We start from the raw sequence: 22000 nt of genomic DNA on the forward strand, positions 1-22000 counted from the left end.
CTCCAGGAATATATGCAACTGAAAACTCACCCCAGAAGTGACTCGAACCCATACTGCCAGAAGCAATGCATCTGATGTACAGGATCCCTTAACCACTCGATCAACACGACCGGACAAAAGAGGATGGTAGTCGAAGCTAATTCCCATTCCTCCACCGGCACTCTGTTGGTTATCTTGGGCATGGTATTTTATCAAATCACCTCATTCCTTGGGGCACAAGTGAGGAACACAAATGCGAACAAGCGTGAACGGTCTCCAGGAATATATGCAACTGAAAACTCACCCCAGAAGTGACTCGAACCCATACTGCCAGAAGCAATGCATCTGATGTACAGGATCCCTTAACCACTCGACCAACACGACCGGAGCGAAAGAGGCTAATTCCTATTTCCCTGCCGGCACTCTGTTGGTAATCTTTGGCTTGGTATTTTATCAAATCACCTCATTCTTTGGGGCACACATTAGGAATACAAATTCGAACAAGCCTGAATGGTCTCCAGGTATATATGCAACTGAAAACTCACACCCCAGAAGTGACTCCCTTCGAGTCATCTCTGGGGTGTGCGTTTGAAATTGAAATAAGTTTATTGAGGTAAAATACACAAATAGGGATGAGTTAGCTCAAGCTATTCTCACCCCGTTCAGTACATCGTGTTAATACATACATTGACACACATCACAAACAATAAACGTACTACCGAATATTCTGAGAGATAAACATATACATTTCCTCCTTTACACAAGTAGTATGGTATCAGACGTACACACAAATACTTTTATGACCTAGGTATACTGTATAGACATTTTGCAAGAGACATGAAGATAACTTAACAAAAGATTTCAGTCTTGGTGCAAAATTCTTATATCTCTCAAGAATATCATCAACCTTTCCGTTGTGACACATCCAGGCTATTTGTTCAGGAACAGTCCTTATCTCAGTGTTTCTATATGCATTAATCAACGGACAATACAGGACTCGCTGCCGGCGCCATAGCTAGCTGGCCACACACGGATTTGTTCCCGGAAAAACTCACGATTCTGAGCACCCATCAGCTCAATTCATCGCGGTTTTGTGAGGAAGAATACATCAGTACTCCAAGACCCAGACAATATCTTGTTTTGAAGGAAACAATTCCGATTTCGTCTACAATTGACGGAGAAACAGCGTTGTTGATTACCTGCTGTCTAGCTGACTGGTATTCTGCGCATCCCAGTACGCAGGCGACCCAAACTCTCGTACGGCCTTTTTTTTGTTTTTTTGAGGGCCGTATCACTGACCAGGTTACTCAGAGTTCTACCCTGAAGAGCGAGGCGATATCCCGCGGGCATTGCCACAAGGAAGCACCTTAGAAGGTGTACTGAGCCTGACAGGGAAAGGTAGACCAAACAGCTCATTTAGGTGTTAGGTATCCCTGAATCCACCTGGGGGAATCATTCTACAACCTCTGTTGGAGGGGAATGAATTTCTCCAGGATACTGTTGATTTCCTCAAAATCGTTATCTGTAATGCTAGTGTAAGGTCAGTTTTGGGGGATTATGTCCTTTATCCCCCATTTTAAAGGGAGCGATATGAGGTCTTCAACCCAAACCCTGCCGGTAACAATAGAACATGCATTATTCAATGCATTGCCGCTTTTCTGGCGTCACAAAAAGGATGGAAATGGAGATGTATAGGGAGACTTGTAGAGTCTCATTCTAGGGTTAAGAAAATGTTCAAATACGACCATTTATCCTTCCCTTTCTCGTGAGAGGATATTTCTAAACTGGAGAATAGGAATAAACTCTCCATTTTTTTGTATTCAATACACAAACATACAGACGGTGTCTATCACGTCTCACTTTGCCGACGTGGCAGCAGACAGTACTCGGTCATAGTACCATTATTATTGTTGGGGGAGTCTCATGTGGCTCTTATCAAAGACTTTAACAAGTTTCTACGGAACTTTACTCACAGCCACAAACGAAAGACAGTCTTCTGTAGAAACTGTCTTTCAGAATATCAAAATTCTACCGAACTGACAAATCATGTATCTTCCTGTGACATCACTCAGAAAATGATTTATCCACAGGAGGGGGACACCCTTCATTTTTAAAATACGGGGAAAGGTTACCCCCCTTTCCATGTGGGGTTTTTCGACTTCGAGTGCTACTTAAGCACTGAGGATTGTCTAGGTTCTGTTACAGCCATACACAGACCTATAGCATACAGCTATATAATTGTTGATAGGAACCACACAGTCATTGATAAGTTTACTTATTTGGGGGGGGGGGCAGTGTCACACATTTCATGCAGCAAGTTGCCACCAAATGGGAAATTATCAGATCCACACTCCCCCATTATGAAATAGACATGTCTCTTGAGGATATGGTTCATTTTAGGAGACAGACACACTGCCAGTTTTGTGAGAAGGTATTTAGCCCCCCCCCTCCTCCAATTTCAAGGTTCAACATCATGATCACCTTAGGGAAAAGCTCAATTATATTGGAGCTCTATGTAATTACTGCAACCTCCGTCACAGGAATGCTCTAGGGAGTTTAGTCCTAATTGCTCACAATATGTTTTATGACATGGGCTTAATTTTGAGGGAGTTTGCCATGGGTTTAAATATTATGAGCAATATCCTCATGCAGAAGGGGACGAAATACCTTAAGGTAGAAATAGGGAAGCTTAAATTTCTTGATTCACTGGCTTTTATTACAGGTAATCTTTCGTCCCTAGCAAAGACCCACATTGATTCAGCCAGCCCCTTAACATTTACTCACTCAATGATAGAAGGTTTGCCTGAAGAGAGTCACCACCTACTCTTAAAGGGTAAGCAGTTTTTCCCTTATGAATATGCCATAAAAATCAGCTGCTTTAATGATGCAACACTCCCCCTTATTAAAATGTTTTACAGCTCCCTAAACAAATCAGGTATAACTTTGGATGAATATAGACATTCTAAATTAGTATGGGAGGCAACAGGGTGTAGGACATTAAAGGACTATCTCCTTATTTATTTGAAATGTGACGTTGGTTTACTGGCTGACATTTTTACCCACCATAGGGTAATTCTAAATGATATCTACTCATTAGAAATGACCCATTACTGTAGTCTTCCGGGCTACTCCTACGACTGCTTCTTGAAAAGCAGCAAAATATTGTTGGAGTTAAGTGCAGATGTCACGTTACACAATCTCTTGTCACAAAACATTCGAGGGTTTTTTACAACTGCAGTTAGGAGTTACGTCAGAGCTAACAACCGCTATGTAAACCCATCTTTTAACCCCCAGGAGGATAGATCTTCTTTCTTACTGTATTCAGATTTCAACTCAAATTATGGGAGTTGTATGACTAAGAAATTGCCCTATAGGGGTCTAAGAAGGCTATCATCTGATGAGATGAACTCCTTCATTAGTGAAGGGAAGATATTGACAGAACAGCCATTCTTTTCTAACAAAGGGTACTGGCTCTTAATTGACATCAAACACCCAAACACATAGACCTGAAATAGCTAGACTAACAGATGATCTACCCCTGTGTTTACACCATAGGGAAATAAGTATGTCAGATATCTCACCATTTAGTAGGGGACTTCTGGAAACAAATAACATTACAAATCTCCCTAAAAAAAATATTAAACTGGTTGTGATCATCTCCCCAAAAAAAATTATTTCATATCGCTACACCTTTTACAGCTATTTATTGAGATAGGTCTTGAAGTAGAGACTATACATGCCATTTATGAGTTCCACCTGTCAGATTTTATGGCGGAATTTGTTAACACCAACGTTAACAATAGAAATGCCTCCACTAGCAAGGATAGGAGAACACTATTTAAACTGTTAACAAATAGTGTTTTTGGTAAAACACTACTGAACCCAGCCCGTTATGCCATTGACACCAAACTAATGACTTCTGCCAAGGTCTTTTTTTACGAGAGGTGAAGAATCCACGCTTTAAACGTATGGTGCATTTAGGTGACAATAAATTATTGTCCGTCAGTTCCAGACCATTCATTAAAATTACTCATCCTAATTACATTGGGTTCCAGATTCTTGAGCTAGCAAAATACAGTTTGTACCATTTTTGGTACAGGGTACTTAAGAAGCACTATACAGGTAGGGCACTACTGTTGTATAGTGATACAGACAGCTTCATTTTTAGTTTAATAACAGAAGATGTCTTTAACGAGATGGGGAGAGAACCCCTTAGGTCATGGATGGATACCAGTAAATTCCCTGAAACTCACGCCTTGTATGATCCTTCTAAAAAGGACCTTTAAAGTCGGAGGTTTCAGACAGACACATCCTTGAAGTTATGTCACTCAAGCCCAAAATGTATAGTGTGCTTTTGCATGACAATTCAAATTCCATTACCGCTAAGGGTATCCCCCGCGCTGTGCAAAGATCTTTAACACATAACCATTTTAAAGAGTCCCTACACAGTAATGGAGTAGTAAATACTTTCCATTATTCCCAAATTAGGAATGTAGGAGAGCAGATGGCAAGCACCTATAATACTAAGATGGGTTTAAGTGCATTTGATGATAAGCGCTTTTACCTAAATAGATACACGAGCTTAGCGTATATACATCCAGACATACCACCGGAATCCCACCCCCACGCCTCAGTCCAAGGGTTGTCCACCGAGAGTGAAAGCGGTGACGTCATTGAGCCACAAGGTGAGGAAGGCCTACACCCTACCAGTGAGAGTGGACCCTATGACGTCAGTAGCCCCATACCTGAGGAAGAAGAAGAAGAACCACAACACCCCATTCACTCTCTGGGTGATGATGAATCATCATCTTCATCCCAGGGGGAGGAGGGAGAGGAAGACCCCACAACGGACCTATGGGTATGGAGGAGGGGTCTAGTTAGACACTTTTATGGGGGGTGGAAAGATTTAGATAACGAGTATGTTTAACCCCTATGTACTCTGTTAATATAATTTATAAAACATATGGGTTATTTATTTTCACCTTCTTTTATTTTAAGTATATATATATCCTTAAATATAAGCACCTATAAAACCACTTAAAAACAACCAGGAGGGCGTGGGCTCTCTTACGGTACAGTCAAGGCTGTCAGGTACGAGGAGGGGTTCAGGGGGACCACCCTACTGAGAGGAACCTGTTATTTTTTACACCTGCCCATAGAGGGATGGGGTGTAACTGGCACTCACCTGTGTATATTATACAAATATATATAAATTTTCTTACTTAGATATATTGTCATACTTTGCTGTATAAAGAACATAATCATAGCAGTACATAATAGATACCTGTTTTCACTGTTGTTTTACTGCTGCCACACCCACAAATGATGACCTATTATGGAGTGGCTCTATCTGGCACTACACTTCTGATTTTCTTAACTGATCGATCTACATAGGTGGCCCTATCTGGCATGGAATCCACTACTATCGTACACACAAATATATCATCGAATCCTGTTGTACAGAAGCTCTCACGTCTGATGGTGGACACAACACTCAGATGATCCACTATTCATACAGTCAAAAAACGGTCGTGCTTCTTTTATGACACATTTATGAGTGTTTATGTGTGCTCAGCATTTAATGAGCTTTTACTGTATTACAGAGTGCAAAATCAAGAGAAAGTGCAGGAAACATGGAGGCACCTGCAGGAGTCAGTGTTGGGCTGGTGAGCGTCAGGTTAAGAGGGGTTGTCGGGGAACCAACTGCTGGTGCTGTGCTCCCCAAAGTGAGTACGTCACGCCTCTCTTCCCCAACATATTGCTAATATTTCCTGCCATTTTGTTATGTATCATAACAAACTCTTATTCACGGAACAAACGTATTAGGTTTGGTCAAAAGATATAGTTGTGTAGATTGTTGAAGTATATATTGTCTACCAATGAATAATTTTATTAGATAATAATATTGTTTAAGCACTTTTATTATTAGAATTTTAGAGTTTACGAGCATTAGAGAATTCATTTAAAATAATTTAGTAAAATTAAATTATAGTGACTTGTCTTCTCAGACATTTAACATTAGTTTTAGTGAGAGGCATGAGGAGGAGTCGAACCTGCACAATGGGAACTCCCAAGCACACGCCTTAGACCAAGACATGCTCTAAAGCATTGAAACCTGAGATTCAACTGAATCCTCAAGGGGTCATGTGGCTTCCACTTTCGTGGTTATTCTGACTAAGGTGCGTGCTTGGAAGTACCCAGTGTGCAGGTTCGAATCCTCCTCATGTCTCCCATAGATTTTCTCATTGATACATCACGTTCAGTGATTTCTTTGGGCATTAGTTTTAGTATTAGGTCATTTATACATATTGAGTATTCATAGATTACTAATCTATGTTACAATCAACATATATGTTGTTACAATCAACATGAATGTTGTTACAATCAACATGTATGTTGTTACAATCAACATGTAAGTTGTTACAATCAACATGTATTGTGTTACAATCAACATGTATGTTCTTATAATCAACATGTAAGTGGTTACAACCAACATGTATGGTGTTACAATCAACATGTATGTTCTTATAATCAACATGTAAGTGGTTACAACCAACATGTATGGTGTTACAATCAACATGTAAGTTGTTACAATCAACATGTAAGTTATTACAATCAACACATATGTTGTTACAATGAACATGTATGTTGTTACAATCAACATGTATGTTGTTACAATCAACATGTAAGTTGTTACAAACAACATGTATGTTGTTACAATCAACATGTATGTTGTTACAATCAACATGTAAGTTGTTACAATCAACACGTTTGTTGTTACAATCAATATGTATGTTGTTACAATCAACATGTAAGTTGTTACAATCAACACATATGTTGTTACAATCAACACATATGTAGTTACAATCAACATGTATGTTGTTACAATCAACACGTATGTTGTTACAATTGTGACGGTAACGCGTTGGTGTTCGGCTGTTCAAAGCTAGGGGTATGGCCTCGTCACATAGAATAAAAAAAAAATAGAAAATCTGGAACTTCGTCTGTGGTAAGGTAAGGAGAAGACACACAAAACACAAGTAAATTTTAACAATGCAATTTTAATTACGTTAGATAAACAAAACATGAATAAAATGGAGATACAAATTCGTATAATAAAATCAATCAATCAAAATAATAAGAATAATTAAATGGCAAAATGAAAAGTTACGTTAAGACAAGTGAGCAATAACAAGCTGTGCAATATATAATAAAATGAGAGGTGCAGGAATATTGGCTTTAAGCTATCACCTCTCTTAGTACACGTAAGCCAAGCGCTTAGTCTACCAGGAAGAAGTGTTAACCGTATGAAAGCACTGAATATTCTGAGGACTGAGGTCGTGGCGGCCCCAGACATCAAGTAGTATGGGGGGGGGAAGTGCAGTTGCAGCCAGACTGGCGGCCAATCAGCGAGGAGCCGGCAACAAGACAGGTAGTTTGGCGGTTTGAGGCTGAGCAGGTGTCCCTGGCTGCATACGTTTTGCGCTCTGGCAAACCTTGGAGATGTTGTTGTCGTTGTTGGACATTTCTTCCATAGTAGTTTTATATATTTGTAGTGACGTATTTTTGGAGAGAAGAGCAGGCTCAATCTCTTGAAGGAGATTATCGTCACACAATAAACATGTAAGTGGTTACAATCAACACATATGTTGTTACAATCAACACGTGTGTTGTTACAATCAACACGTGTGATGTTACAATCAACACATATGTTGTTACAATCAACACGTATGTTGTTACAATCAACACGTATGTTGTTACAACCAACACGTATGTTGTTACAATCAACACGTATGTTGTTACAATAAACATGTATGTTGTTACAATCAACACGTATGTTGTTACAACCAACACGTATGTTGTTACAATCTACACGTATGTTGTTACAATCAACACGTATGTTATAACAATCAACACATATGTTGTTAGAATCAACACGTATGTTGTTACAATCAACACGTATGTTGTTACAATCAACACATATGTTGTTACAATCAACACGTGTGTTGTTACAATCAACACGTGTGATGTTACAATCAACACATATGTTGTTACAATCAACACGTATGTTGTTACAATCAACACGTATGTTGTTACTATCAACACGTATGTTGTTACAATCAACACGTATGTTGTTACAATCAACACTTATGTTGTTACAATCAACACGTATGTTGTTACAATCAACACGTATGTTGTTACAATCAACATGTATGTTGTTACAATAAACACGTATGTTGTTACAATCAACACGTATGTTGTTACAACCAACACGTATGTTGTTACAATCTACACGTATGTTGTTACAATCAACACGTATGTTATAACAATCAACACATATGTTGTTAGAATCAACACGTATGTTGTTACAATCAACACATATGTTGTTACAATCAACACGTGTGTTGTTACAATCAACACGTGTGATGTTACAATCAACACATATGTTGTTACAATCAACACGTATGTTGTTACAATCAACACGTATGTTGTTACAATCAACACGTATGTTGTTACAATCAACACGTATGTTGTTACAATCAACACGTATGTTGTTACAATCAACACGTATGTTGTTACAATCAACACTTATGTTGTTACAATCAACACGTATGTTGTTACAATCAACACGTATGTTGTTACAATCAACATGTATGTTGTTTACAATCAACACGTATGTTGTTACAATCAACACGTATGTTGTTACAATCAACACGTATGTTGTTACAATCAACATGTATGTTGTTACAATCAACACGTAAATAAGCGAAACTGAGTTTCAAAAACAAATGAAACAGTTAATTGCCTCAAAAGTGAATTAGGTAGTCCAAGAATGTAGGCATACCTTGCAGAGTCTATAGGACATAAGCAAGTTTTTCCCACTGAAATGAATATGATACTTACAGAATTATCGAACTTTTGTGATCTGAAAAAGAAGGCTAATTCCCTACCAATGTAAATATCATCATCTCTGACTGACGTGTAGGGGTGCGAGGTGTCAACTGGTGACGAAAACTGCTGCTGAGGTCCCAATTCAGCAACTAAAGTTCGTGCGAGAGGAACTATGGGCCTCTTTATCCTCCTACCATCGGATTGCAGAAGATTAGGTGCTCTTGACCCGGGGACAGACCACAGTACCAGGGTACCAATATGATGATCTGCCGAAAATATGAGAAATATCCTAGGGACCAAAGATGGTAAACACGAGTAATAACACGGAGGGAGAGATGACCAATTAAGAGAATGACTGAGGCCTACAGTCACCACGTAATCCAAAGTTGTCTCACCTTCACCATATGCTACTCTCGGAATGCACAATACACACAGCACCATATGAAAATAAAATTGAATATTGAAAATAGTGAAAAGCTACTTTACCAAAGCCAAGTACGCTTACCACAAATTTACGATCCGGTACCAGTACCTGAGTGAAGCTCCCGGACAGGCCCCCATGAAATGTGACGGTAAAGCGTTGGTGTTAGGCTGTTACAATAGCTGGGGGCAGGGCCTCATCACATTACAGAAAAAAAAAGAAGATCGTTTGCCCTTTTTTCTGTGGTAAGGAAATGGGAAGACACACAAAACACAAAGTATAAACAATGGAATTTTAATTACTCTAGAAAACAAGATGTGAATAAAGACAATCTCTTGGCTTACGTAAAATTCAAAACAAGTCAACAAACAAAACAACATGAATAATTAATGGCAGTAAAAATTTACTCTAAGACAATAAAGTGCAGGTAATAGTGATAGTAATATAAATCAAATCAGGTGCTGAGAATACTGGCTTCAAGCTGCCACCTCCCTTAGTACATGACAGCCAGAGCTTCGTCTACTATAGAGAGATGTCAACTCCAAGGACCACAGAGATATTCTGAGGAGTATGGCGTGCTGCTGGCCCAGACGTCGACTCAGGTAGTGGAGTGAGTGCAGGTGCGGCGACACACCAGCCAATCAGGAACAGGCAGGCGGAGAATGAGTAGTTTGCTGGTTTGACAGCGGGCGAGAGCCGGTTTGTCTGGTGGTGCAAGGTACGCTTTGCTTCCTGGGCAAAACATTTGGCGATACTGGTGGACGTATCTTCAATATAGTATCTTGTACTTGAATGACGTAAATGTGTAGGGAAGAGCAGGGTCAATCTCTCTTGAAAGAGATTATCGTCACAATATATATATATATATATATATATATATATATATATATATATATATATATATATATATATATATATATATATATATATATGCGAACAAGCCTGAATGGTCCCCAGGACAATATGCAACTGAAACTGAACACAACAGCATTTGTGTTCCTCACGTGTGCCCCAAAGAATGAGGTGATTTGGTAAAATGCTATGCCCAAGATTACTATCCGAGTGCCGGCGGTGGGGTGGTTCAAATAGCCTCGGCTATCACCTCATTTTGTCCGGTCGTGATGGTCAAGTGGATTAAGGCGTCTTGTACATACCAGTTGCGTGGCATCTGGGAGTATGGGTTCGAGTCACTTCTGGGGTGTGAGTTTTCAGTTTGATATATATATATATATATATATATATATATATATATATATATATATATATATATATGTATATATATATATATATATATATATATATGTATATATATATATATATATATATATATATATATATATATATATATATATATATATATGTATATATATATATATATATATATATATATATATATATATATATATATATATATATATGTATGTATATATATATATATATATATATATATATATATATATATATATATATATATATATATATATATATATATATATATATATATTGTGACGATAATCTCTTTCAAGAGAGATTGACCCTGCTCTTCCCTACACATTTACGTCATTCAAGTACAAGATATATATATATATATATATATATATATATATATATATATATATATATATATATATATATATATGTCGTACCTAGTAGCCAGAACACACTTCTCAGCCTACTATGCAAGGCCCGATTTGCCTAATAAGCCAAGTTTTCATGAATTAATGTTTTTTCGACTACCTAACCTACCTAACCTAACCTAACCTAACTTTTTCGGCTACCTAACCGAACCTAACCTATAAAGATATGTTAGGTTAGGTTAGGTAGGGTTGGTTAGGTTCGGTCATATATCTACGTTAATTTTAACTCCAATAAAAAAAAATTACATAATGAAATGGGTAGCTTCATCATTTCATAAGAAAAAAATTGAGAAAATATATTAATTCAGGAAAACTTGGCTTATTAGGCAAATCGGGCCTTGCATAGTAAGCTGAGAAGTGCGTTCTGGCTACTAGGTACGACATATATATATATATATATATATATATATATATATATATATATATATATATATATATATATATATATATATATATATATATATATAACTGAAAACTCACACCCCAGAAGTGACTCGAACCCATACTACCAGGAGCAACGCAACTTGTGTACCTACCAGTTGCGTTGCTCCTGGCAGTATGGGTTCGAGTCACTTCTGGGGTGTGAGTTTTCAGTTGCATATAGTCCTGGGGATCATTCAGGCTTGTTCGCATTTGTGTTCCTCACTTGTGCCCCAAAGAATGAGGTGATTTGATAAAATACTATGCCCCAGATTACCATCCGAGTGCCGGCGGTGGGGTGGATCAAATAGCTTCGGCTATCACCTCATTTTGTCCGGTCGTGATGGTCGAGTGGATTAAGGTGTCCTGTACACACCAGTTGCATTGCTCCTGGCAGTATGGGCTCGAGTCACTTCTTGGGTGTGAGTTTTCAGTTGCATATAATCCTGGGGACCATTCAGGCTTGTTTGCATATATATATATATATATATATATATATATATATATATATATATATATATATATATATATATATATATATATATATATATATATATATATATAATATATATATATATATATATATATATATATATATATATATATATATATATATATATATATATATATATATATATATATATATATATATATATATATATATATATATATATATATATATATATATATATATATACATATTATTATTAAATATGACCGAAAAAGTAAGATTAATAATTTTAACACGAATTTTTTCAATCTTTCGTACATTTCTTTTCACTGTTGGAGGTAATTCAAAAATCAATTCTCCAAAATTCATTTTTATTTCTAGTCTGACGCGACTCGAGCGCGTTTTGTAAAACTTATTACATTTTCAAAGACTTTAGTTTATAAATACACAACTGAATAGAACTTACGCATCTCCGATTTTGTTTATATCTGCCACCTCTTGTCCTGTCTTGTGTTGATGAAATTAATACCCTATTAATGCCACCTCACCCCATCCACCTCACTCAAATGTAGATATAAACAAAATCGGAGATGCGTAAGTTCTATTCAGTTGTGTATTTGCAAACTAAAGTCTTTGAAAATGTAATAAGTTTTACGAAACGCGCTCGTGTCGTGTCAGACTAGAAATAAAAATGAATTTTGGAGAATTGATTTTTGAATTACCTCCAACAGTGAAAAGAAATGTACGAAAGATTGAGAAAATTCGTGTTAGAATTATAAATCTTACTTTTTCGGTCATATTTAATAATATATGTCTACAGGAAACACTGCTACCAAAATATACTAATATATATATATATATATATATATATATATATATATATATATATATATATAAATATATATATGTCGTACCTAGTAGCCAGAACGCACTTCTCAGCCTACTATGCAATGCCCGATTTGCCTAATAAGCCAAGTTTTCCTGAATTAATATATTTCTCTAATTTTTTTCTTATGAAATGATAAAGCAACCCATTTCATTATGTATGAGGTCAATTTTTTTTTATTGGAGTTAAAATTAACGTAGATATATGACCAAACCTAACCAACCCTACCTAACCTAACCTAACCTATCTTTATAGGTTAGGTTAAGTTAGGTAGCCAAAAAAGTTAGGTTAGGTAGGTTAGGTAGTCGAAAAACAATTTATTCATGAAAACTTGGCTTATTAGGCCAATCGGGCCTTGCATAGTAGGCTGAGAAGTGCGTTCTGGCTACTAGGTACGACATATATATATATATATATATATATATATATATATATATATATATATATATATGTCGTACCTAATAGCCAGAACGCACTTCTCTGCCTACTATGCAAGGCCCGATTTGCCTAATAAGCCAAGTTTTCATGAATTAATTGTTTTTCGACTACCTAACCTACCTAACCAAACCTAACCTAACTTTTTCGGCTACCTAACCTAACCTAACCTAAAAAGATAGGTTAGGTTAGGTTAGGTAGGGTTGGTTAGGTTTGGTCATATATCTACGTTAATTTTAACTCCAATAAAAAAATGTTGACCTCATACATAATGAAATGGGTAGCTTTATCATCTCATAAGAAAAAAAATTGAGAAAATATAATAATTCAGGAAAACTTGGCTTATTAGGCAAATTGGGCCTTGCATAGTAGGCCGAGAAGTGCGTTCTGGCTACTAGGTACGATATATATATATATAGATATGCAAACAAGCCTGAATGGTCCCCAGGACTATATACAACTGAAAACTCACACCCCAGAAGTGACTCGAACCCATACTCCCACAACTGGTATGTACAGGGACGCCTTAATCCGCTTGACCATCACGACCGGACATAAGGAAGTGATAGCCGAGGCTATATGAACCACTTCCTTGTCCGGTCGTGATGGTCAAGCGGATTAAGGCGTCCCTGTACATACCAGTTGTGGGAGTATGGGTTCGAGTCACTTCTGGGGTGTGAGTTTTCAGTTATATATAGATATATATATATATATATATATATATATATATATATATATATATATATATATATATATATATATGTATATATATATATATATTTATATATATATATATATATATATATATATATATATATAAATATATATATATTAATATATATATATATTAATATATATATATATATATATATATATATATATATATATATATATATATATATATATATATATATATATATATATATATATATATAGTTCCTTGATCTCTTCGGCCGACCTCGCTTCTTCAGAGTCCAGCCACTTAAGGAGCTTTCTTTCTATGTGCCTCGCCGTCTCCGCATACGATTTTCCTGGCGACCGGGTACATTCTCTAAACCTCTTTCTGTAACACTCTGGCGTGAGCTTAAAGGAACGGAGCACAGCTCGTTTTACCACATCGTAGTTGGTGCATTCCTGGAAGTCGAGCATAGTGAATGCTTCACGAGCTTCACCCGTGAGCCTCCCTTGGACCAACTCCGCCCACTCCGCCCTCGGCCACCTCTTCATAGCAGCCACTCTCTCAAAGTGATCGAAGAAACTTTCGGCTTCACTAGGCACATAGACCGGCAGGTCTCGTTCCCTCACTCGTCGGTCTTCCTGTGGCGGGGCAGGGGCACCTAGTCCCAGTTCAATTCGCTTCAGCTCTACTTCCTTTTTGGCTTCTATTTCCATTTGTCTCAGCCTAACTTCTTGCTCTCGTTCTTCCTGGCGTAGCTGTGCTTCTAGCTCCTCATGCCTTAGCTGCGCTTCTGCTTCTCGCTTTTCTCTGCGCTGCTGTGCTTCTTGCTCTTCTTTACGCTGTTGTGCTTCTCGCTCTTCCTTGCGCTGCTGCGCTTCTGCTTCTCGCTTTTCTCGGCGCTGCTGTGCTTCTGCTTCTAGCTCTTCTCTGCGCTGCTGTGCTTCTGCTTCTGGCTCTTCTCTGCGCTGCTGTGCTTCTCGCTCTTCCTTGCGCTGCTGTGCTTCCAGCTGCAGCTTCATTATTTCCAGCTTAATGCTGTGCCTGCTGTCGCTGGATCCCCTGCTGCTTCCACCAATACTCAGGTGCTCACCCTCACTGGCAGGTGTTTGGGGCCGTTCTTCCCCCAAAGCTTCCTCTCGAGCCCTGAGCTGAGCCATTATCTCTATTCTTCTTTCACCAACTCTGGCAGATTTCAGCTTTATTCCAAAATGATCCGCTATAGCCTGTAATTGTGCCTTGGTGCACTCTTCCAGCACCTGTACGTCTTTAGAATCAATAAACCTTGCTACTTTATCATCCTCCATCTTGTGCTACGAGTGATAACCTGCGCCTGATCTTTAACACCACTGCCAAGTACCACCACTGCAACCTTTACTTCGATCGAAATCCTGGCGAGGTCGCCAATGTTGGGGTTTCACCTCTCTACCCTTACTCTGGGGTGAGCAATAGTTATGCTCAAGGTCACTCACCGTAGCCCTGCGGGTCTTCACTCGATCCTCACGGCGCCACTGCACGCCAGGAGAGTCTCCCAGTCGATCTTAACGGCCTCTTATTAAGAAAGAGTGAGAACACGACTCGTTCACTTGACTGTCGTGTGCCCTCCCCAACAATCGGGCTCTACGGTAAACCACAAGGTCGCCAACTGGTGTTTTAGGTGGCCAGTAACACCATCAGTGGACTGGTGGAATTAGTGGTAGCCTTGGCAAGGTCACACTCAAAAGATCAGGAATCAGGCAGGTAATTATTGTTATCACTCAACGCTTTCGGTATAATGTAGCCACAAGATCAATGGAGGGAATGATAAAAACACAAAGGTAATTTTGTATTTTACTTAAAATGTATGAAAGATGTCACAAGGCCAAACAATAACAAATAAATCAATTGATCCTGACGCGGCCGGTAATTCCCACGAATAGTCTGCGATCACTAGATGGCAACACCTCCCCCTCCTCATCAAGTATCAAGAACAGCTGATCGCCTGGCCCCCCGCGCGGAAGCTCTTTGCTTGTTTTCAGATTCACGCGCGCTGTTTCCTTAAGTTCTCCGATATTACTATGAACTCGCACACACGATATTGGCTACAGTAGCACGTATCACTTGGTTACACTGTACTCAGGCTCAAACAGTCTTTTCTACAATCAATGCTACCATGACTCTCTGTAATGGTCTTACACTGTTATTCATCCAACAATATATTATGAAATATTAACACTGGAGTTTTCAATACTTTCTCTCGTGGGCGATAACGCAATAATTCACTGTACTCACAAATGACTCATCACTGCATAAACATAGCATATATAATGTGGATACATCAAATATCAATACATGGAAAATAAATGATTTCTGGGCACACAGCCTAACTTTCAAATACTGGCATAATATTATATATAATTTACCACTACATGTTCATATCAAAATCTATAGAAAGATATACACAACACAGTAAATTTATCACTTGTCCCTGGTGCCTGTACACACCAATAATCCACATGAATATTACAAGTACTCTTGATAGTACTTTCTAGCACACTGGTGCTTTATCGTGACATGGGTGAGACTTGCTCACGACATATAAAATCCTCAGGCTAGATAATATAGCCGAATAATATAGCTAACTAAAGGGGAATGGGGAGGGAACTAGAAACACCTACTTCACCCTATCCTCCGATGAGAGTCGAGATGTAGCTCCTGGTCATCGTGTCGGGAACGCCCGCACACTACACGTCGTCGTGTCCTACCAGAACCTCTCGTCGTCCCACCGTTTAGCGTGTCGTCTCCGTGCCTCCTCACTGCAGGTCCGTCCTCCTTCTTAACTTCTTGAAGGTTGGAGTCGGTCTCCTGGCCGTCGTCTTCTCCCAGCAACGGCTGTCGCCTACGTCTCAGCTACAGTCGTCCGGTTTCCCCAAATAGTCCTCTCTTCCTCAGCTACCCAGTGGCTCTGTCTGCCACTACGCTGTCACGAACTGGTGAATTGCCACAGACGCCACATACGTCACTGCACGGCTTCACTGCTACTGGCACAGTACCTGACTGGAGCACTTGTTGCTCAAATAACCGTCAATTCCCTCTTCTGGTTCAACACATGAACTAGGGAAGACTTCTCAGAGTACTGGCGGACTTCAGGTGACGCGTAAATCCACGGGAGCGGGAAACAACTGTCCAACTGACAGGACCAACCGTCGCACGTCCGACCTCTATGACGTGTCGTGTCTGACTGCTGGCGCCAGAGTGGCGCGCAGCCTGGACCCCCTTCCTTCGTGACGTCACTTTCGCTACGGGAAGTTTTCATTGGCTCCCGGTGCCACATTGCTGTCGGTGACCAATCCGGTGCCACTGACGTCACACGGTTTTGGCGGGAGATCAGGGAGGCAAGCGCCATCTTGGCTCCCTAATGGGCCTAAACCACAGGCCAAAATATTATTATTTCACAAATTTCTCGGCTCTCCGAGAACACTTCACTCTCTCCCATATATCAAATTGTAGCCTGCAACGTAGAGAACGCTTGGGAAAAGTAGACATGACTCTTACTGCAGGAGTGGGAGAATTATAAGGGGGGGGGAACACCGTCACAATATATATATATATATATATATATATATATATATATCGTAATTAGTAGCCAGAACGCACTTCTCAGCCTACTATGCAAGGCCCGATTTGTCTAATAAGCCAAGTTTTCCTGAATTAATATATTTTCTCTAATTGTTTTTCTTATGAAATGATAAAGCTACCCATTTCATTATGTATGAGGTAAATTTTTTTTTATTGGAGTTAAAATTAATGTAGATATATGACCGAACCTAACCAACCCTACCTAACCTAACCTAACCTATCTTTATAGGTTAGGTTACGTTAGGTAGCCGAAAAAGTTAGGTTAGGTTAGGTTAGGTAGGTTAGGTAGTCGAAAAATAATTAATTCATGAAAACTTGGCTTATTAGGCAAATCGGGCCTTGCATAGTAGGCTGAGAAGTGCGTTCTGGCTACTAGGTAGCCTCGGCTATCACTTCCTTTTGACGGCCGTGATGGTCAAGCGGATTAAGGCGCCCTGTAGTTACCAGTTGCGTTGCTTCTGGGAGTATGGGTTCGAGTCACTTCTGGGGTGTGAGTTTTCATTCGCATATAGTCCTGGGGACCATTCAGGCTTGTTCACATTTGTGTTCCTCACGTGTGCCCCAAAGAATGAGGTGATTTGGTGAAATGCTATGCCCAAGATTACCATCCGAGTTGCCGTCGGGGAAGTGGCTCAAATAGCCTCGGCTATCACTTCCTTTTGACGGCCGTGATGGTCAAGCGGATTAAGGCGCCCTGTAGTTACCAGTTGCGTTGCTTCTGGGAGTATGGGTTCGAGTCACTTCTGGGGTGTGAGTTTTCATTCGCATATAGTCCTGGGGACCATTCAGGCTTGTTCGCATTTGTGTTCCTCACGTGTGCCCCAAAGAATGAGGTGATTTGGTGAAATGCTATGCCCAAGATTACCATCTGAGTTGCCGTCGGGGAAGTGGCTCAAATAGCCTCGGCTATCACTTCCTTTTGACGGCCGTGATGGTCAAGCGGATTAAGGCGCCCTGTAGTTACCAGTTGCGTTGCTTCTGGGAGTATGGGTTCGAGTCACTTCTGGGGTGTGAGTTTTCATTCGCATATAGTCCTGGGGACCATTCAGGCTTGTTCGCATTTGTGTTCCTCACGTGTGCCCCAAAGAATGAGGTGATTTGGTGAAATGCTATGCCCAAGATTACCATCCGAGTTGCCGTCGGGGAAGTGGCTCAAATAGCCTCGGCTATCACTTCCTTTTGACGGCCGTGATGGTCAAGCGGATTAAGGCGCCCTGTAGTTACCAGTTGCGTTGCTTCTGGGAGTATGGGTTCGAGTCACTTCTGGGGTGTGAGTTTTCATTCGCATATAGTCCTGGGGACCATTCAGGCTTGTTCGCATTTGTGTTCCTCACGTGTGCCCCAAAGAATGAGGTGATTTGGTAAAATGCTATGCCCAAGATTACCATCCGAGTTGCCGTCGGGGAAGTGGCTCAAATAGCCTCTGCTATCACTTCCTTTTGACGGCCGTGATGGTCAAGCGGATTAAGGCGCCCTGTAGTTACCAGTTGCGTTGCTTCTGGGAGTATGGGTTCGAGTCACTTCTGGGGTGTGAGTTTTCATTCATATATATATATATATATATATATATATATATATATATATATATATATATATATGTCGTACCTAATAGCCAGAACGCACTTCTCAGCCTACTATTCAAGGCCCGATTTGCCTAATAAGCCAAGTTTTCATGAATTAATGTTTTTTCGTCTACCTAACCTACCTAACCTAACCTAACCTAGCTTTTTTTGGCTACCTAACCTAACCTTACCTATAAATATAGGTTAGGTTAGGTTAGGTAGGGTTGGTTAGGTTCGGTCATATATCTACGTTAATTTTAACTCCAATAAAAAAAAATTGACTTTATACATAGAGAAAAGGGTTGCTTTATCATTTCATAAGAAAAAAATTATAGTAAATATATTAATTCAGGAAAACTTGGCTTATTAGGCAAATCGGGCCTTGAATAGTAGGCTGAGAAGTGAGTTCTGGCTACTAGGTACGACATATATATATATATATATATATATATATATATATATATATATATATATATATATATATATATATTAGTATATTTTGGTAGCAGTCTTTCCTGTAGACATATATTATTAAATATGACCGAAAAAGTAAGATTAATAATTCTAACACAAATTTTCTTGATCTTACGTACATTCCTTTTCACTGTTGGTGGTAATTCAAAAATCAATTCTCCAAAAATAAAAATAAAAATAAAAATAAAAATGAATTTTGGAGAATTTATTTTTGAATTACCACCAACAGTGAAAAGGAATGTATGTAAGATCGAGAAAATTCGTGTTAGAATTATTAATCTTACTTTTTCGGTCATATCTAATAATATATATATATATATATATATATATATATATATATATATATATATATATATATATATATATATATATATATATATATATATATATATATACATATATATATGTCGTACCTAGTAGCCAGAACGCACTTCTCGGCCTACTATGCAGGGCCCGATTTGCCTAATAAGCCAAGTTTTCCTGAATTAATATATTTTCTCTAATTTTTTTCAAATGAAATGATAAAGCTACCCATTTCATTATGTATGAGGTCAATTGTTTTTTATTGGAGTTAAAATTAACGTAGACATATGACCGAACCTAACCAACCCTACCTAACCTAACCTAATCTATCTTTATAGGTTAGGTTAGGTTTGGTAGCCAAAAAAGTTAGGTTAGGTTAGGTTAGGTTGGTTAGGTAGTCGAAAAACAATTAATTCATGAAAACTTGGCTTATTAGGCAAATTGGGCCTTGCATAGTAGGCAGAGAAGTGCGTTCTGGCTACTAGGTACGACATATATATATATATATATATATATATATATATATATATATATATATATATATATATATATATATATATATATATATATATATATATATATATATATATATATATATATATTTATATATATATATATGTCGTACCTAGTAGCCAGAATGCACTTCTCGGCCAACTATGCAAGGCCCGATTTGCCTAATAAGCCAAGTTTTCCTGAATTAATATATTTTCTCTAATTTTTTTCTTATGAAATGATAAAGCTACCCATTTCATTATGTATGAGGTCAATTTTTTTTATTGGAGTTAAAATTAACGTAGATATATGACCGAACCTAACCAACCCTATCTAACCTAACCTAACCTATCTCTATAGGTTAGGTTAGGTTAAGTAGCTGAAAAAGATGGGGGAGGTTAGGTTAGGTAGTCGAAAAACAATTAATTCATGAAAAATTGGCTTATTAGGCAAATCGGGCCTTGCATAGTAGGCCGAGAAGTGCGTTCTAGCTACTAGGTACGACATATATATATATATATATATATATATATATATATATATATATATATATATATATATATATATATATATATATATATATATATATATATATATATATATATATATATATATATATATGTCGTACGTAGTAGCCAGAACGCGCTTGTCAGCCTACTATGCAAGGCCTGATTTGCCTAATAAGCCAAGTTTTCATGAATTAATTGTTTTTCGACAACCTAACCTACCTAACCTAACCTAACCTAACTTTTTCGGCTGCCTAACCTAACCTAACCTATAAAGATAGGTTAGGTTAGGTTAGGTAGGGTTGGTTAGGTTCGGTCATATATCTACGTTAATTTTAACTCCCCCAAGAAAATTGACCTCATACATAATGAAATGGGTAGCTTTATCATTTCATAAGAAAAAAATTAGAGAAAATATATTAATTCAGGAAAACTTGGCTTATTAGGCAAATCGGGCCTTGCATAGTAGGCCGAGAAGTGCGTTCTGGCTACTAGGTACGACATATACATACATATATGCAAACAAGCCTGAATGGTCCCCAGGACTATATACAACTGAAAACTCACACCCCAGAAGTGACTCGAACCCATACTCCCACAACTGGTATATACAGGGACGCCTTAATCCGCTTGACCATCACGACCGGACATAAGGAAGTGATAGCCGAGGCTATATGAACCACTTCCCCGCCGGCACTCGGATGGTAATCTTGGGCATAGCATTTTATCAAATCACCTCATTCTTTGGGGCACACGTGAGGAACACAAATGCAAACAAGCCTGAATGGTCCCCAGGACTATATACAACTGAAAACTCACACCCCAGAAGTGACTCGAACCCATACTCCCACAACTGGTATATACAGGGACGCCTTAATCCGCTTGACCATCACGACCGGACATAAGGAAGTGATAGCCGAGGCTATATGAACCACTTCCCCGCCGGCACTCGGATGGTAATCTTGGGCATAGCATTTTATCGTAGAGTCACTTCTGGGGTGTTAGTTTTCAGTTACATACATATATATATATATATATATATATATATATATATATATATATATATATATATATATATATATATATATATATATATATATATATATATATATATATATATATATATATCGTACCTAGTAGCCAGAACGCACTTCTCAGCCTACTATGCAAGGCCCGATTTGCCTAATAAGCCAAGTTTTCATGAATTAATGTTTTTTCGACTACCTAACCTACCTAACCTAACCTAAC

General features: G+C 38.4%; 1 protein-coding gene across 4 annotated transcripts in view; it reads left to right on the forward strand.

Moving 5' to 3' along the window:
* Positions 1 to 5588: 5588 nt before the first annotated feature.
* Positions 5589 to 22000, forward strand: part of LOC138370159 (uncharacterized) — a 125571-nt gene continuing 109159 nt past the window's right edge. For all 4 annotated transcript variants that reach the window (XM_069334152.1, XM_069334153.1, XM_069334150.1 and 1 more), the window contains exon 1: positions 5589 to 5705. In XM_069334152.1, coding sequence (XP_069190253.1) covers positions 5613 to 5705 — 93 coding nt within the window. In that variant the 5' untranslated portion in view covers positions 5589 to 5612. The remainder of the gene's footprint in view (positions 5706 to 22000) is intronic.

Source organism: Procambarus clarkii, chromosome 31, assembly GCF_040958095.1.
Source record: "Procambarus clarkii isolate CNS0578487 chromosome 31, FALCON_Pclarkii_2.0, whole genome shotgun sequence".
Lineage (NCBI taxonomy): Eukaryota > Metazoa > Arthropoda > Malacostraca > Decapoda > Cambaridae > Procambarus > Procambarus clarkii.